The sequence below is a fragment of the Balaenoptera acutorostrata genome, chromosome 4, assembly GCF_949987535.1.
Source record: "Balaenoptera acutorostrata chromosome 4, mBalAcu1.1, whole genome shotgun sequence".
NCBI lineage: Eukaryota > Metazoa > Chordata > Mammalia > Artiodactyla > Balaenopteridae > Balaenoptera > Balaenoptera acutorostrata.
In genome coordinates this window covers 80,657,303-80,676,875 of record NC_080067.1, presented here as the reverse complement: position 1 = coordinate 80,676,875, position 19,573 = coordinate 80,657,303, and the positions used below count along the sequence as shown (strand labels likewise).

The 19,573-nt window shown below is 42.5% G+C and overlaps 1 protein-coding gene across 1 annotated transcript in view; it reads right to left on the bottom strand.

Annotated features, from left to right (window-relative positions):
• Positions 1-6,021: 6,021 nt before the first annotated feature.
• LOC103001176 (mucin-13-like) overlaps positions 6,022-19,573 on the bottom strand; it is a 38,115-nt gene continuing 24,563 nt past the window's right edge. Inside the window, exons 8-13 of the mRNA XM_057544929.1 lie at positions 14,405-14,530; positions 13,935-14,064; positions 13,239-13,276; positions 11,538-11,622; positions 9,146-9,347; positions 6,022-7,563 (exon numbers count right to left, since the gene is read on the bottom strand). Of these exons, the coding sequence (XP_057400912.1) occupies positions 9,146-9,347; positions 11,538-11,622; positions 13,239-13,276; positions 13,935-14,064; positions 14,405-14,530 (581 nt within the window). The 3' untranslated portion in view covers positions 6,022-7,563. The remainder of the gene's footprint in view (positions 7,564-9,145; positions 9,348-11,537; positions 11,623-13,238; positions 13,277-13,934; positions 14,065-14,404; positions 14,531-19,573) is intronic.

Sequence of the window (19,573 nt, the reverse complement as noted above, 5' to 3'; positions counted from 1 at the left end):
CTCCTTCCAAAGAGACCAGGGAGGGCATTGCAATTGTCTCCACACAAGAAGGCAGGACTTGAGTGAATGCCTTATTAGGTATAGTTGTTCAGCCTTCTCTTCAGAAAAAGCAGGTAGGGCACATAGTTGGTATAACTGAAAGATCAGCACACCAGGAATCAGATGATTATGCAACACACAAGGCCCTTCAGAGCCTGGCCCCGACACCCACCCTCACAAACACATTCCCACCTTTGCACATCATGTTTCTTCTCCATAGATGGTCATGTTCCTGCTCTTTCCAGCTAGTAAACTTGACTCTTCTTTCCATACCCAGCTCAAGCCTTCCAGAACTGATGTTCATAGAACGTTTTCCTCCATGTTCTCAAACGGCTTGGTCCTTGCTCTATCAGATGAGTTGAATTTGAAATTACTTGCTTAGGGCACAACTGACTCTCTGACTTAATTGAGAATTAAGAGAGTAGGCACTTAAGTATCTGTGGGATAAACAACAAGGTCCTACTGTATCGCATAGGGAACTATTAATATGTTCAATATCCTGTAACAAACCATAATGGAAAAGAATATGAAAAAGAATATATATGTATATGTATAACTGAATCACTTTGCTGTACAGCAGAAACTAACCCAACATTGTAAATCAACTATACTTCAATAAAATAAATTTTTAAAAAAGTATTTGTGGAATGCCTCATTTTTTAAACAAATATTTATTGAGTGTATACTCTGTGCTAGATACTGCTCTAGGTTAGGGATGGGATTGTGATATTTATGCAGAATCTTGAAGGGTGAGATAATGTTGTAAGGTAGAGGGAGGGAGAGGAACAGAGACGGGATAGATGTTCACAAAGCACCCATTTCCTGGTCTTCCTGGACATGGAGCTCTCCTATATTCCTCTGTCTCCCTGGGTGTGTTGGGTGTAGTTATGTGACTACGTTCTAAGCCAACGTGATGTGGGAAAAAATGAGAGGTATTAACACCAGACCTGACCCATAAAAATCTCTCTTGCATGATCCTCCATGCTTTTTCCCTTTCCAGTAGATTGATGCGGATGAGTACAGTGTGACCTTGGGAAACATGTTCAAAATGAGGAAGCCGTAGCAGGAAGGAGCCTGGATCACCACTTAGAGGAGAGCAGAGGGCTCATGAGGAGCACCCAGGAGCAAGAATAGACGTCTCTGGACTATAATGCAGTCCACTGTCCAAATGTCTATTTGTGTTGACCCTTTTGAGGTGTGCGTTTTGTTTTAAGCTTGAGACTTAGAATAATAACAATAGAAAATTTTAAAAGATTAGTTTAAAATGATAGACATTCTATTATGGAATAAGAATTACGTACAATTTAGAGGGTATTGTATAAGTTAATTCCTCTCAAGAAAATGGTAAAGCTGGTTAGTTAGGGCTGGCTAAGAGAGGCTTTCTGTTATGGACTAAGCTTAAAAAAAAAAAAAATACTTCAGAGGTGTCATTACAAATAGACATTTGGACAATTGACCCTATTATAATCCAGAGACTTCTCCTCTTGTTTTGCCCTAATTCTATTCTTTGCTTCCATAGTCCAGGATATTCCTTGCTCGAGGATGTTACTTCACTGAAATAGGGCCTTCATTCTTTCTTGTTTTGTTGAGGACCTTCTACATACCAGAGAAATAAGACAGAGGGTTTTTCTCCAGAAGCTCAGGAGCAGAGAAGGACTGGCTGATAAAGGTGGTACTAAGCAGGGGTGGGGGTTGGAGGTGTTCAGTGTCAACCCAGCGGGGCCTTGGACCCTGTCAGGAGGTTATTGTTTCCAGCATAAGGAAAGAAGCCTCAAAGATTCCTCTGTTGCCACATACGGGCAGGATGCCACAGCTGGGCCGAGAGAGAATGGAGAGACTTTTCATTAGAGAGAAGCTGGAGGCCCCACACCCAAACAGAGAGGGAAGCCACAGCCACAGCTGGGGCCATCAGTAATGCACAGCAGGCATTTTGCAGATGATTTTAGATGAATTACTTTAACGGAGAGAGTATGTTCTGAAATCTGAACAATTACATAAGGACAGAATTTTTCATTTTTGGTAATAAAGGCCCATTAAGCTATACACTCCAGGAAGATCTGTTTGTATCTGGCCCCAGGCCTAGTAAATATAGGCCACTCTCAGTTTCAAATATACGTCTCATAGTCTCTACGAACCATTGAAATATCCTGCATGTGTTAATATTTTGGCATTAAATGACAGAGAGCTGTGCTAATTACTACCCACAAAACTTTGGGCAAGTTTCTTGCCTCTATCTCCCCAACTATTGAACAAGGGTAATAAGAGTATTACTTCACAATTATTGTGAGAATGAAAGGAAGAGTTGTGCCTGGCCTATATTAAATACTCCGTAATATATTGACTATTACTATTGTTGTTTTTTCAATCTGGCTCTCATCTGGAAGCAGGAGAGAATTCTTTCATTAGACCACATGTTCTGATTGTGGGCTCAGAAAATGTTACTGAGCCTGCAGGAATAATGAAGCCTTCGATGGTTTGCTCCAAGCTTTGTCTTTGAATAAAAGTGCACACGTGTCACAACCTGGAGGTTGAAGAAAAGTTCCCCATACAGTGCTCCAGGGCTCTTCGCAACCTCATTCTCTAAAAAATCCAGCCAGACCTTGCTCACCTCGTAAAAGCTGATGAAAGACAGAAATCTCCCACTGTTGGCATTTTTTTTTAAACCTAAAATGAAGAATTTTTCAATGCAAATTGATTTATCTTCTTTTTTATTTTGGAAAGCCATTAAATAAAACATTGATTATCCGAGTAATTGTACCAAATTGTATGCATCATTAAGATGACATTAACATTACTTCAATTCTTAAGTTATTATAGGACCACTGGAAAGAAACAATGTATGATTCTAATGATCCAGTAAAAATTATGCAAATGTGCCACAAGAGTGAACTGATAACATTCATGTTTCCCTGGCACAAGAGCAAGGAATGAAGAGACCAAGAAAAAGTCAAGGGGGAATTGTTTAGAATTGTTGCATTAAAAGTGAATGATTTCCAACAAGGCTTTTAAAACAACTGTCCCACCGGAAGTTGGGTTTTTGCAAGCCATAGGAGACAGCACCACCTACTGGCTGCAGAATTTGCCCAGCGGCTAGGAAGAAGGAAGAGGGTGGTGGGTAGTTCAGGGGTAAAATTGCCCCAAAGATTTAAGTTTCAAGCTGTTTTGGTGTTGATGCCACCTGGACGATTGACCTCCTCCTCCATAAGGAAGCTCAGAGACCACTGAAGCTTCTTATGCATAATAGATTCCTGGTTTCTAGAATCTCTGGGGAAGGAATGGGAAATGATGTGATCTGGGGCTTGACCTCAAGGAGCCAAACCGCTGGTCGAGAGTAGTGATTCTCAAACTCCCCTGCACATGCGAATCACTTGCGGAGCTTAACCCAGCCGGATGCTCTAGACCAATGAAGTGCTCTGGGATGGGACCCAGGCATCAGTGATTTTTAAATCTTCTCCAGTGACTCCAGTGTACAGCCAAGACCTGCTGCTGTCAGGGCAATGGTCCATCCCCAGCTGGTTTTACCCAATGCTGACCTCAGAGAGCCTTCAGGCTGAAGCAGAGATCAGCAGAATATGTATGTGCTCCTGTGCTGTCTGAGGGCAGTGATCAGAGGATGCCTCCCTCAAGGTCAGAGAGGCTCCCGCAGGAGTGTCCACACCCCACTTAAAAAAAAAACAAAAACAGCTCAATTGAGGTATATATACAATAAACTGTACATATGTAACGTTTGTACTTTAAGTTTTGCTATACCTGTGGTAACCTTCACCACCATCAAGATAATGAACATACCCTTCATGATTGAGCTGGAAGAGTCCCGCTTTATACTGTTTCATAACTATTTAATATCCTATGCCAGGCATTGTGCTGGGTGAGAAAGAAACACAGACTTACCATGCAGGACCTCTTTACCAGGGAAATGAGTTCCAGGACCCGGCTGACATGAAAGAGGCGATACTTCTGCTTGAGAGGGCTGTGTGGAGAAGGGGAGGATTCAAAAAAGCTGGTCAGAAGAGATGGTGTTTTAGCTGATCTAGACAGTTGGAGATGTTTATTAGGCAGTTGAAGGAAAGGGGCATTTCAAGTGCAGGGCACAGCACAGGCAAAAAAATGGAGGTAGTATAAAATAGATAACTAATAAGAACCTGCTGTATAAAAAAAATAAAATAAAATGAATTCAAAAATTCAGAAAAAAATGGCAGTAGGAGGAGGTGGCATGTTTAGGGAATAGCAGGTATGCCAGTGTTAGTGCACTGCGGGGGGTGGGGGGATGGGGACGGGGGAGGAGAGGCAACTCTGGAGCACTTGAGCCACAAGGAGTCTGGCTTGAATCTCTGAGCTTGATTCTCTCAGTGGAGAACCCCTGAGAGCCTTAAGCAAGGGAGTGTCATGATCAGATTCACATCTTAGAAAGTTCATTCTGACAGCCCTCCAAGGTTGCAGGACAGTCAGTTAGAAAACCTTTGCAAAGGTCCCAGTGAGTGGAAGCAAATGAATTACACGTCCTATTATGTAAGATCAAAAGCAACTTTGGAGGCAAAAGCCATTTTCATAAATATTACACATATACATATTTGGAGCATTATTTTTATTCAAACAATAGCAATGAAATTCTCCCAAGAATGGATGTACTCTGGTCCATGAAACCCAGAGTTTTGTATGGCCCAGGACCTTTGAGAAGTGACGGAAACTGACATGGTGTAGTGCAGAGGGGCACGAGAAAGGAGGGACTCTTTAGAAAAGAGGTTCAGGGACTTCCCTGGAGGCGCAGTGGATAAGACACTGCGCTCCCAATGCAGGGGGCCCGGGTTTGATCCCTGGTCAGGGAACTAGATCCCACAGGCATGCTGCAACTAAAAGTTTGCATGCCACAACTAAGGAGCCAGTGAGCCGCAACTAAGGAGCCCACGAGCCGCAACTAAGGAGCCCACCTACCGCAACTAAGGAGCCCACCTGCTGCAACTAAGACCCGGTGCAACCAAATAAATAAATAAATAAATATTTTTTTTAAAAAAAGAAAGAAAAAAGAAAAGAGGTTCAAATAGCCTACTTTTAGCGCTAAATCCAGAATCATCTTCAAATGTAAAGAAGGTAACATGCAGGTCAGAACTAGAGTCTGTGATGTCAAGTTACAGTGGTCAGCCAATTTTAAGTTATGTCTTCATTAATTCTGTTAACCTATTGATTGCTGACTAATATTTTTACTGTGGGCATTAAAAGGTCATACGAGTTTCTTTTATTACGTTCACCAGCTAGCCTTGAGAACACAAGAGTAATCACAAGCTGTATCAGTGAGGATGCTCTCACCTGCAAAAACAGAAGCAACTACTCAAACTGTCCTAACAGTAAAGTCCAGAGCCTTCAGGGATGGTCTGATCAGAGCACCAGCTCCATTTTTCCATGGTTCTCTCAGCTTTGCCCTCCTCTATGTGTCAGCTCAGCAAAACTGAAGCAGTTCGAGGCCTCACATCCTCAACCCCACTCTCCAGAACAACGAGTTTCTCCTCCTCCAAGCCTCCTACCAACATTTGAGATTTATTCTAATCGTATCCACTTGTGCCATGTGCTTGCTAAGTCAATCACTGTGGCAAGAGGGCATGGGATTCCACTGATTGGCTTGGGCCAACCAAGGCCTACATTTGGAGCTAGGGGTTGGATCAATCCCACCCAAAATGCTTGGTTGCTTCATAATGGAAGAGTTGTGGGATATGCATGGGGAAGCAGCCAAAAATGTCTATTCCATGATAAAAAAAAATTACCTTGGGTAATCCAACAGCCCCCAATGAGCAGATGTTAATCAATTCGGTTTACCATGTGTCATGTTTGCTATTGAAAGTGAAATTTAACTGCTACGTGCATCACCCAAAGTCCCAAACACAAGGGAGGACACCATCTATTAAAGACACTTTATTTGTTACTGTTTATAGTTAACAGTCAAGGACAAATAATAACAACAAATAACAATAACTTGCAAAAGACCAGATATTAGACATAAACAAGGATACTACTAACATTAAAGAAAGCTGTGCCGGAGGTGCTGCCCCCATGCTTGGCTGTGTGTGTCAGTGACCACGGCTAAGGCTCTGTCCCCAGGGAAGGCTGAGGTTTTGGTGGAATACCTCTGGAGTCTGTATCACGAGGCTGAACATTTGGATCCAGAGCACAAGCTCCCTCACTCACCATCAGCCAGTCAGAATGTCTACAATTTCAAAGTGACTTCAAGCTCTTGCTCTGGGGGGTTTGTCTTCACATCCTCTCCTAGGTTCTAAATCTTGGGTAGGGCATGAGTTAGAGGAAATGCCCATTTGCTCATTGAGGATGAAGGTGGGCCCTGGGAACCTTCTCCCTTACTCAGCCTACCAGCCCAGCTTCCTTCTACCTCTGTTCCTCCTACTCCTGGTCACATTTGTCCCCACTGACCCCCCTACCTACCGGCATTTCAAAACCTCTAGAATGTACCCCCGCAGAGGACATTTCTAGTTCAGGCCTTCCAGTTGACATTAAGAAGGCCCTGGGTTGCCAGTAACTGCTCCCAAAAAGCTAAGAGACCTGTCTCTTTTTATCTGTCCTCTTGATTTGAGCCCAGGTCACAAGCTCCTGGCAGTTCAAGGGTAATGAAATCCCTACATTTGAGGAAAAGAAGCAGCTTCCCTGTTTTTTTTCTTTTTTTAAAATACCATTCTTTTGACATAAAGTGTAACACACCACTTCTTTTTTTTTTTTAATTTATTTATTTTTTATTTTCATTTTTGGCTGTGTTGGGTCTCCATTGCTGTGCGCAGGCTTTCTCTAGTTGCGGTGAGCGGGGGCCACTCTTCGCTGCGGTGCGCGGGCTTCTCATTGCGGTGGCTTCTCTCGTTGAGGAGCATGGGCTCTAGGCGCGCGGGCTTCAGTAGTTGTGGCGCACAGGCTTAGTTGCTCCGCGGCATGTGGGATCTTCCCGGGCCAGGGCTTGAACCCGTGTCCCCTGCATTGGCAGGCGGATTCTTAACCACTGCGCCACCAGGGAAGCCCCAGCTTCCCTGTTTTAACTTGCCAGAGAATGAACCTGAGCATCTTCAAGGATGGTATCTCCTCCCATCTCCTGGGACGTCCACAGCTGATGTGTAAGAGTCTCCCAGAATACGTCAATTATCTACAGGGTATCAACTCAAAGCAACAGTCTTCTAGACTCTTTCAGGAGTGAAAAATCCTGGGGAGCTTCCCTCTAGATAGATAGAATGATTACTGTTGCACGGCCAGGAAAAACAAACCTAACCATTGTACTGATTGGAGTAAATCAACTATCTTAAGTATAGATGCTTACTAATAGCATCTATGTGCATTTAATGTCATAGGTACTTAGTTAGCAAACAAGCTGTATTCATTGCAAACAGTCACAACTCCCATTCAGAGAGGCTGGATGGAAGAGAAATACCAAAGGCCAGATCTTCATGGCTGCTCCCTTCTCCATCAGTCTTTGAAACACTCAAAATAAAAGCTCATATGTTGGGTTGAGGGGGTGGATGGTTCCAAATTTTTACCGTTCTAGACAAAACGAGAGAGAGAGAAAGAGAGGGGGAAAAACTCTTAGAAAAGAAGTATTCCAACAGAAACATATGAGAAAATTTAGATTCATAAATGATTAACATTACTGTAATTAACACAATTTGAATACTATTATTCAAATTAGAACCCATCGTGCTGTGTTCTTTATGCATTTTGACTTATTTGATCTTTACCCTCTGAGGTAGGCTTCATTTTAACCATTTCACAGATGAGAAAACAAACCCAGAGAAGTCAAATAACTTGTCTGAGATCACACAGCTCGTAGCAGGAAGGGCCAGGCTGTGAACACAGGTCTGTCCGATTCTAAATCCCATGCCTGCTCAGCCACTAAAGAGCTTTCTTCAGAGGTTATACTTGAAGTAAGGGCTCCACTGTGGGGAAAGGGAGGTTTGAAATGAGTTCCATGGTTAAGGTTCACCTCAGGTAGGACCAAAGGGAGGTCCATTCTCGGCTCTTGCTGGCTAGACCCTGTGTCCGACCCTACATGGTGCATTTTGTGCAAGTCATCCCTTCGTGCATGCATGGAACACTTAGATTCCATGACTGAAGGAAACTTGATATGTAAAATCAACCGTGGGATTTCAAACGAAAAATAAGTCAGATTTTCCCAGAATATTCAAAGTGCGTTAAGATCCGCAAAGGATGACCCGCTCACCTGGGCCGCCTGCAGAAGCAAAGCTCACACACAGGGAGTGGGGATACTGTTCTCCCCTTCCCCGGCCCCTCTACCACCCTCCAGGGTCCCCCTTCTCTTTCAGCCTCTTTATTTTTCTTCTCTCCTGGGGATAACTTACTCCTCCTTCTTTCCCTTTCTCCCCACTCTTCCTCTTTTAAACAAGTCATTTCTCTCCTTTCCTCTCTTCTTCCCCCTCTCTCTTCTCTGGCCACTTTTCCTCTTCCTTCTGTCTTGTCACTCCTCCCCGAGGGAGTCCTCTCTGACAGGCTTTCTCCTTTCAGCATTTCATTTGGTCACACTGAGCAATGCCAGCTACGATTCTCCAAAACAAATCTAACAAGGACAAGCTACTTGCCTTGAAAGTCCTCCCAAGGGAAAGAAAATATTATCAGCCTCACTTGCCTTGTCGCTTTAGAAATTGATCGGGTGGCCTTGTGGTCTGGGGTGGGGCGGGGAGGAAAGGAGAGATTTGCCTTCATGTGGGCTGGCTGGAAAGGATCCATGTAAACAGAACCATGTTTACATCCAACAGTCCTCCCCGGGCCTGACCTAGGTCCTAGGCCCTTCAGTCTGGGAATTGTCATCACAACCACTGGAGTTGTATCCCAAGAAACATATAATTTAAGGAGACCTTAAGGGCATCTGAATTAAGCTTCCTTTTTTATAGCTGAGGAAATAGATGAATAGAGAAATTAAGTGGTGTGTCTAAAGTCACATAGATGGTCAGTGTTAGGGACCAAGTGGTGGCTATTTTCAATAGCTTTCGATTAAAAAAAAAAAGTCTACTGGGCAGCCAGGGCTGCTGATGATACAACAGTCAGGTCCCAAGTCGGCCCTGGGAAATTTCACTCTGCAAAGGCAAACAGAAAGCATGCAAAGACTCACCTAATAGTCTGCGCGGGGTAGACCACCCTGGACTATGTAGGGATTCTGTGGCTGACTCTCTTTGGGTAGGTTCACCCTGATCTTAGGGAAGATGCTCCCATCTGCTCCTAGATTGCTAAAGCCGGTCTCCCACAGTTTCAGATTTCGAAAATCGTTCTCAATCAAGTTCTCTTCTTCTGCATTCCTGCTTTTGTTCTTTGATCTGTAATCAGTAACAGGAATTAGGATCTGACAATGGCGGCAAGTTCCTTGAAGCAAATGTTAATATTCTTTCTTCAAAATGTTTTAAATTTTTGAAATAATTTCAAATTTACATGTAAGTTACCAAAAAAAAAAAAAAAATTACACAGAGCTCCCATACATCTATCACCCAGATTCCCTGACTGTTAACATTTCTGAACCATTTAAGAATAAGCTGCAGACCTGATGTCCATTACTGGTAATACTTCATTACTTCATTCAGTGTAGATTCCCTAAGTCTCCTCATAAGCTCCATGTAACCATCAAAACCAGAATGTTAACCCTGATCCAACATTACCATCTAATTCCTCCAGTCCCATTTACATTTTGCTAATAATGTTAGAATTTTTCAGTGTGCCTTTGCATTATTTATGGAAATGATAATAAAAGTCAAAGAAAAAGATGATTTGTGATACAATTTTTCATTCAGGCAAAGTCAATGTCTACAGAAGCACCTCAATGAATAAAATGAGTTCAAGGCATAAAGGTCTTAAGGAGAAATAGGAGTTTCCCAGGTTGTTCTGTGGGCCCTCAAGGATCTCAGGTGTAAGCATTCAAAGGCAAGTGGGAGGACTTGCAGGTGAGGGAGGCACCTGTCCCCCAATTAACTCTGATCATGACCCTTCTCTCCTTCTGGCCTGCAGCGACAGTCCTGCCCTGTTAGAATATGGGTAATGGGGCCAGAGGCATCTATTATGGCCACAGGGCAGTTCTGGGGTGACTTTCAGACACTGGAATGTCAGAAAGGAAGACCCACTCACCTGGTGACCCTGATGGTCAGCCCAGCCCACCACTGAGTTCCTGCCCTGTGACAGCACTCCCATCTAAGGTAACTGACAAGAGGCTTCCTTCCCTTTGGAATGGGCAAGAAATTATAATTCTTGGAGAGCTCCCAAGAGTCATGAATCTGTGGCTGAGCAAAGAGCAAATGGGGCTCTGCAGCAGGAAGGGGAACCGAGAACCGAGGCTCTCAAGGGGCACAAGCTCTATCACAGTCCCTGAGGACCCTGGAGACTGGGGCGGTGAGCCGGTCCACTGTGGAGGAAGCAGCCTTGCTCCAGAGTCGAAATGTCCTGTCCCCCATACCCCCACCCCTGGAAAAGGGGAAGTCGTGTTCTCAGTTCCCAGCTTGGCATCCTTATAATCAAGTCTCTGGGGAAGAGTTAATATCAAAATGGAGTAAAAGAAGAAAAAAAAAAGAAACAAAATATTTTAGGAATGTAAACTCTATCCTTTCACATTACAGTGCAAAAAAACCTATTTTGCCAAAATATAAGATATTAGCTAAAGGTAATTTTCAAAAAGTAGCTTTTTTTAAAATCAGAGTGGTTCCTCACTTGGCACATTTAGAATGGAGTAGATGATAGTATTCCATCTCTATTAATGGAGGGAACTTTATCTAAATGTTTGTAGAATAAATGAATGGACCCTACTTAATTTTTAAGAAGGTCACTTAAGGCACAAGCTGAGAAAAGGCCATGCAGAGATAACGTTTCTACTTAAAACCCAGGCGGCTCAGTTGAGGTGGACGTTAGGCTATTTGCAGCGAGGTCCTGGGCAGGGGAGTGACTTAATGAAAATTATATCTGACAACATCAGTGGAGTTAAATACTGCTAACAAAAGAGTGTTTTGTTTTGTTTTGTTTTGTTTTTGAGCAGATAAAGGTTTATTGCAGGGCCAAGCAAGGAGAATGGGTGGCTTGTGCTCAAAAAAAAAAAAAACCTGAACTCTCAAAAGAGTTTTTAATGACATCAGAAAATGGTTGCTATGTCACTTTATAGTATTAAGCAAAAACAAACCTCAACAAAAAAAATTTTAAAGCACAAAAGATACTAAATTACATATATAACATCATTTTAAAAAGTAGCGAAAAACCTGGAAGGATGTATGCCAAAATGTTGGTTGCTTCAGGGTGGTGGGTTTTGTGGATGACTTTTTAGTCTGCTCCTTTACACATTTTCTATTTTCTTCAGTGATCATGTGTAGCTTATAGAATCAGAAGAAAATTCAGGTAAGACAACAAGGGCAATGGTATTAGAGAGGCCTCGCCCTATTTTTCTTCTCTTGCCCAGGAAAGGCTGGGCGTGTTTGGAAACCAGAGTGTAATGCCAGTGGCACTGTGCCCCAGGAAAGGGACACTTCACCCCGTACCTCACTGAGAAGATGAGTGCAATCACCATGCCGAGAAAGAGGATGCCAGCAACGGTGCCCACGATCGTGAGGATCAGCTGAAATGCTGAAAGGGAAAAGAGAAGAGTAGGAACGGCTTCCCCCAAGCAGACTCCCACTGTCTACTGCACAGGTACGTGTGTTCCCAGTGGTTCCTGGCCAAGAGGACAATTGGGCTCTGGTTTCTGACCCTCTTCCAGGACCAGGATGGGTGGGTGGCTCACCTCCTTTAGCCCTCTATCTGCCCACCCCCAACTGTGTCTTCAGAACCCAATCAAAAGAGGCAACCTTGCCAGATAAAAGAAGTCCATAGCACAGAGGAGGCCATGGTGGCAGGACCTTCCTGGGCTTTGTGGGGGGTGAGATCTCATCAGAGGTCCACACTACCTCCTTACCTCTGCTGCCTTTGCCTGCCTGCCATAACGGACTTTGCTGATAAACCAGGGGAACTAGGTTGGAGTTAAATTTGTCACTAACAGAGGAGCTTGATGGAATTGATGAGGGAAGAGTCTGGAGGTTCATTACCACCCACTCTCCTCTAGATCTGCTTGTTTAACGCTCTTGAGCACTTGAAATATGGCTATGGGGTGGCATGTAAGTGCAATTTTAACATACACAGCAGATTTCAAACACACAGTATAAAAAAATGTAAAATATCTCATTAATCATGCTTGTATTGATTGCCTATTGAAATGATATTATTTTCTATATGTTGAATGAAATAAAATGTTATTAAAATCAATTTCACCTATTCCTCTTTACTTTTTAAATTTTACTTAGAGCTTTTAAAATCTGAAATTAAATCTGAAGCTCGTGTTACATTTCTATTGGACAGTGCTGCTCTAGATCCCTTTGATTCTTTCTGCTACATGACTGCCATATATGCCACCTCTAACCAGGATGCAAGGGGTCATCGACTATTAAGTCTGGAAAATCCCTCAAAGGTTAGCTGATCCAAACTTCTCATTTTATAGGTGTAGACACTGAAAGCCCAGAAGAAAGAAATGTCTTAACAAATCCAGCCTTACAACAAAATACAGTAGAAATTAAAAGCATTTCTTATCACTAACTTTGTGGCTGGCTGGGAGGCTAACAGGAATACTCCCTTCATCTTGGATCATTGATCTTTTAGTTCATTATATAAAATTTAAAATATGAAATCATTTAAAATATACAGTTAGTATTGTCCCAATCTGGTGGGGGTAGGGCCTGGGAGGGAACCAAGCAACTGAATTTATGACAACACATCCCAAATTAGTAAATAGCTCTGAGACAAAAAGATGATTTGAGTATTTGAACGTCTGGTTTCTAGTTCTGCTCTACTGTGAACATAAACATTTTTGGAATATACTGGTCTTTATCCTTTTTAGTAACAGACAATGCATATTTAATCTAATGTAGGAAATGAATATAATGTTGGGACAACCTTCTTTGGCCTGGGACAAGTCCAGAGGCACCAGCCCACCTCTTGGGCTGAGTTCTATTATTTCCCATAACAGAGAGGCTCTGCCCACAACCTAAGTGTGAGCATGGAGTGGCCTGACCCAGAAGACAAACTCCCAGGTAGATTTTCTCTCTCTTTATGAAACAAGCCAGAGACTTTGGGGAACTGGACAGAATTTTGAATGTGGTCAATGTCTGTTTCTTAGAAGCTTATTAACAAAGCAAGACTCTTCTACTCACAGTCTTCACAATCAACTCCGCTGTAGCCAAACGCACACCTAAAATACAAGGAGTAGGAGACCATGGTAAGGAGCCTTGTGGGAGCAGGTCAGAGTTCCCACCCAACCTCCATGTCTTCCTTGCATCTTTCTTTCATTCTCTCCTCCCCGTTCTGTCTCCCCTTTCTCTTTTCTTCCTTACGCTCCCATTCTTCCAGGTGAGCGCCTTTCATGGCACTCTGGAAGGTTGAGGGGGTACACAATCCCGTGTGGTTCTATTTGCTAGCAACTGAATGCTCCATCTTCTGAGCGCCAGGAGGATTCAGCAGTTTGGGCGAAGCCGAGTCCCAGAGGCATGGAGCTTAGTGGGACCCCCTCGGGCTGCGAGACCACCTGCCTCGGCCATTTATTTGCTGCCCTGTGAGTGGGGACATGTCATTTATATTCTCCGAGCTTCAGTTTCCTCACTTGAAAATGGGGAATAAATACATTCCTGACTGTTGTTGTATGAGAAGCATTACCTGCTGTGGTTCCCAGCACACGGAGAATGTTCAGAAACTGATGATGATGATGATGGTGGTGATGGTGATGCTCTGTACCTACCAACTTATGCCAGCGAACCAACTTCCAGACCCTAAACTCACACATATGTGACAAGCGCTATCCTTTTTGCCTAGCTTCAGCTATGACAAGATGAAAAAGGAGTGATTTCTCTTACGGTTGACAGATCCCACGATTATCTTCCTTGTAGCCTGGCAGGCACACGCATTTAGCTTCCCTGCTGTTCTTCACTAGGCATTGCTTCTTGTTCTCTGTGTTGCAGTTACCAGGACACTTTGGATCCAAAGCTTCAAAAGAGAGTGATTTCTGGGTAATTTTCAGAAACAACCCCTTCAACACCAAAGTGACACATCACAGAATACAATTTTTTCACGTTGCTTTTTCTGGGTAAAACAAGGTGCTCAGTGGCTCTGCACTTGACGTGCGCCCTGTGAAGTGGCACGTGGGCCTCCTCACCAGCTCTTAGCCAAGGCCCTATCCAGGCCCACAGGACTAAAGCCAAAATTTACATCCCTCGGACTCTGAAATGCACATGGAAACCTGAGCAGGAAAGTGTGTACTTTGCAAATGCAAAAGGAGAGAGTGGAGGAGGCATGAAGAACATTTAGAAGCAGGTGGAACACTTACCAACACACAGAGGGATCTGTGGTCTCGGTCTCTGCAGCCCCGGTTTGCACTGACATAGTAAACCACTGGCGCAGTCATCTTGTGCATCCTTTTTCTTACAACCATAATAATCACACCGATCTTGCTCTAAGAGGTACAAATAATTCAAAGACATATTTAGCAAGACAATATGGATAAGGTAACTTGTGAAAGCACCCCATTCCATTGTGGTTATTGTTGCCTTTTAACACATTTTGGGATTCAACCAATGAAAATCTGAGATTCTGAAATTCAACTCCCCAGGGGATCTCTTCTATAACTATTTCCTTATATTATTCAATTAAAATTAATTCAATCCAGTGCAATGCAATGATGTTCCAAATCTCTTTTGCACCTACCTCTTTGCTAGGTTCCACAAAGGACACAGTAGCTGCATAAGTTTTGGACCCCATCTTTGGAGACTTACCTGTTTACACCCTTAGAGAGTTGCATCCAGCAACTCATAATACAGACTTTAAGTACAGTGGGAATTCAGGGGCTCAGGTAGCTAAAGGTAACATCGTGGAGGAGGTGGAAATTGGGCTAAGTCTTGAAAGATAGGAAAGATTTGAACAGTCAAAGGAGAGGCAAGGTCTAAGTGGAGTAAACAAGGCATGAAAAGAAGTAAGGATTCTTATCCGGGAGTGATGGAGTTGTACTTGGGCAGGGGAGAGGCAGTGTGGTGAGGAGGAACAAAAGTGAGAACTCTTGGCTCTACCGTTGTTTGGCCGTGGGCTTTTTGTTCAATCTTTTAATTTGTGGTGGGTCCAAGTTCCCTCCATCTATGAAATGGGCTAATGATTCTTGTTTCACATGATTGTTGTGAGAACTGAATGAACTAATGTAAATGCAATTGTCCACTATAAGATACTCAACAAGTAATCGTTCTTTTGTTCACTCATTGGTATAGCAGGGTTTGAATGTCAGGTTACGGACACTGACTTTTATCCTACAAGCCTGAGAATCCATTGATAGATTCTGAACAGCATGAGAAGCATGGCATGAGAAAGCCATCTTTTAAGAATGTTAGTCTAGAAGCAGATTGGAAGACATTAGGGACAAAAAGATGAATCTGAGAATAGATTAGGGGGAGAGAATAGGAGCAGGTAGAACAGATATGTGGTTACTCTCTTCTAAACATCCCAAACCTGTAACTAACCTTCCTTCATTACCTGCCATTTGAAAATGCCTCTAAATAAAAAACAGAGAAAGAGATTCTACAACTTTTGACACAGAAAAGAGAATCTGTCTTTGCAGCAGAAGCAAGAGAGCAGGAAAAGGTGTTTTTCTCTAAAAGTTCTGAGCTCTCCCTTCCATGTGCTGGGCAGCTCATGCTCCTGTGGCCATCTCTAGCTGGCATCATTTGGTAATCTGTTAATGTACCTAAGAGCACATGCCTGGTGTCAGAGTGGAGAGATGTTGAGAAGAGTTGTCCAAAAACAGAGCAATTCTCAGCACTGAGACCAGATGGTTTCAAGTCTTCCAGGGCTCAGAACCAAGGCAGTTACTAAGTAGAGCCAAATGAGAGAATTGCAAGGGTCCCCAACTTTATTTTGAAGAATGCACTGGTTATTTTCATCTGACAACCACTTGGAGTGGTCAGTCCCCATGCTGATGGGGATCCTCAACTTCCTCACACTTGCCAGAAGTCTCATTCAGCCAAAAGCAGAGCATATGATAAGGTTTTTGTCTTGCCTTGCTGACAATTTCATCTTCCGGGGATAGAGGTTCTGACGGCATGAATTGCTACTCTGGACCAAATTCTGACCCTGAGGAGAAATTTATTGGCAGGTAGAAGTGATGAGTCCCTTGGAAGACAAGGACCAAGTGATAGCCAGAAAGAGGAGTATGACTTTGAGAGAGTAAATATTGAAATGTTCAAAAAGGATAAGGTGTAGTTCCATGGCATGAGACTCTGGAAGATGAAAACAGTTCAGGAAAGTAAGAAGCTCTGAAAATGTAATTCTAACTGTGCAGCTGCAGATGATCCCAACAAGCTATAAAGAAAAAAAAAAAATGGGAGAGGGCCAGGTAATATAAGAAACTGGCATAGTTTGCACAGGAAGCTCTCAGATGAGAGACATAAAATATAAAAAGAAGGTCCCATAACCAAAAATGGAATATTAAAAGTGTGACAGAGACAGTCTAGAGTCCCAAATGAGCTCAGGCTTGCCACAAACAAAACCCAAAACAACAACAAAAATCCAACAACAAAGAGCAAAGGGTTAAAAATTAAAAATGGGCAAATGAGAAATGAAAAAGGAGAAGTAACCACTGACACTGCAGAAATACAAAAGATCATGAGAGATTACTACAAGCAACTCTATGCCAATAAAATGGACAACCTGGAAGAAACGGACAGATTCTTAGAAATGCACAAACTGCCGAGACTGAACCAGGAAGAAATAGAAAATATGAACAGACCAATCACAAGCACTGAAATTGAAACTGTGATTAAAAACCTTCCAACAAACAAAAGCCCAGGACCAGATGGCTTCACAGGTGAATTCTATCAAACATTTAGAGAAGAGCTAACACCTATCCTTCTCAAACTCTTCCAAAATATTGCAGAGGGAGGAACACTCCCAAACTCATTCTACGAGGCCACCATCACCCTGATACCAAAACCAGACAAAGATGTCACAAAGAAAGAAAACTACAGGCCAATATCACTGATGAACATAGATGCAAAAATCCTCAAGAAAATACTAGCAAACAGAATCCAACAGCACATTAAAAGGATCATACACCATGATCAAGTGGGGTTTATCCCAGGAATGCAAGGATTCTTCAATATACGCAAATCAATCAATGAGATACACCATATTAACAAATTGAAGGAGAAAAACCATATGATCATCTCAATAGATGCAGAGAAAGCTTTCGACAAAATTCAACACCCATTTATGATAAAAGCCCTGCAGAGAGTAGGCATAGAGGGAACTTTCCTCAACATAATAAAGGCCATATATGACAAACCCACAGCCAACATTGTCCTCAATGGTGAAAAACTGAAACCATTTCCACTAAGATCAGGAACAAGACAAGGATGCCCACTCTCACCACTATTACTCAACATAGTTTTGGAATTGTTAGCCACAGCAATCAGAGAAGACAAAGAAATAAAAGGAATCCAAATCGGAAAAGAAGAAGTAAAGCTGTCACTGTTTGCAGATGACATGATACTATACATAGAGAATCCTAAAGATGCTACCAGAAAACTCCTAGAGCTAATCAATGAATTTGGTAAAGTAGCAGGATACAAAATTAATGCACAGAAATCTCTTGCATTTCTATACACTAATGACGAAAAATCTGAAAGTGAAATTAAGAAAACACTCCTGTTTACCATTGCAACAAAAAGAATAAAATATCTAGGAATAAACCTACCTAAGGAGACAAAAGACCTGTATGCAGAAAATTATAAGACACTGATGAAAGAAATTAAAGATGATACAAATAGATGGAGAGATATACCATGTTCCTGGATTGGAAGAATCAACATTGTGAAAATGACTCTACTACCCAAAGCAATCTACAGATTCAATGCAATCCCTATCAAACTACCACTGGCATTTTTCACAGAACTAGAACAAAAAATTTCACAATTTGTATGGAAACACAAAAGACCTCGAATAGCCAAAGCAATCTTGAGAACGAAAAATGGAGCTGGGGGAATCAGTCTCCCTGACTTCAGACTATATTACAAAGCTACAGTAATCAAGACAGTTTGGTACTGGTACAAAAACAGAAATATAGATCAATGGAACAGGATAGAAAGCCCAGAGATAAACCCACGCACATATGGTCACCTTATCTTTGATAAAGGAGGCAAGCAAATACAGTGGAGAAAAGACAGCCTCTTCAATAAGTGGTGCTGGGAAAATTGGACGGATACATGTAAAAGTATGAAATTAGAACACTCCCTGACACCATGCACAAAAATAAACTCAAAATGGATTAAAGACCTAAGTGTAAGGCCAGACACTATCAAACTCTTAGAGGAAAACATAGGCAGAACACTCTATGACATACATCACAGCAAGATTCTTTTTGACCCAGCTCCCAGAGAAATGGAAATAAGAACACAAATAAACAAATGGGACCTAATGAAACTTAAAAGCTTTTGCACAGCAAAGGAAACCATAAACAAGACCAAAAGACAACCATCAGAATGGGAGAAAATATTTGCAAATGAAGCAACTGACAAAGGATTAATCTCGAAGATTTACAAGCAGCTCATGCAGCTCAATAACAAAAAAACGAACAACCCAATCCAAAAATGGGCAGAAGACCTAAATAGACATTTCTCCAAAGAAGATATACAGATTGCCAACAGACACATGAAAGAATGCTCAACATCATTAATCATTAGAGAAATGCAAATCAAAACTACAATGAGGGGCTTCCCTGGTGGCGCAGTGGTTGAGAATCTGCCTGCCAATGCAGGGGAGACGGGTTCGAGCCCCGGTCTGGGAAGATCCCACATGCCACGGAGCAACTGGGCCCGTGAGCCACAATTACTGAGCCTGAGAGTCTGGAGCCTGTGCTCCGCAACAAGAGAGGCCGCGATAGTGAGAGGCCCGCGCACCGCGATGAAGAGTGGACCCCACTTGCCGCAACTGGAGAAAGCCCTCGCACAGAAACGAAGACCCAACACAGCCAAAAATAAATAAATTAAAAAAAAAAAAAAAAACTACAATGAGATATCATCTCATACCGGTCAGAATGGCCATCATCAAAAAATCTAGAAACAATAAATGCTGGAGAGGGTGTGGAGGAAAGGGAACACTCTTGCGCTGTTCGTGGGAATGTAAATTGATACAGCCACTATGGAGAACAGTATGGAGGTTCCTTAAAAAACTAAAAATAGAACTACCATACGACCCAGCAATCCCACTACTGGGCATATACCCTGAGAAAATCATAGTTCAAAAAGAGTCATGTACCAAAATGTTCATTGCAGCTCTATCTACAATAGCCAGGGCATGGAAGCAACCTAAATGTCCATCGACAGATGAATGGGTAAAGAAGATGTGGCACATATATACAATGGAATATTACTCAGCCATAAAAAGAAATGAAATGGAGGTATTTGTAATGAGGTGGATGGAGTTAGAGTCTGTCATACAGAGTGAAGTAAGTCAGAAA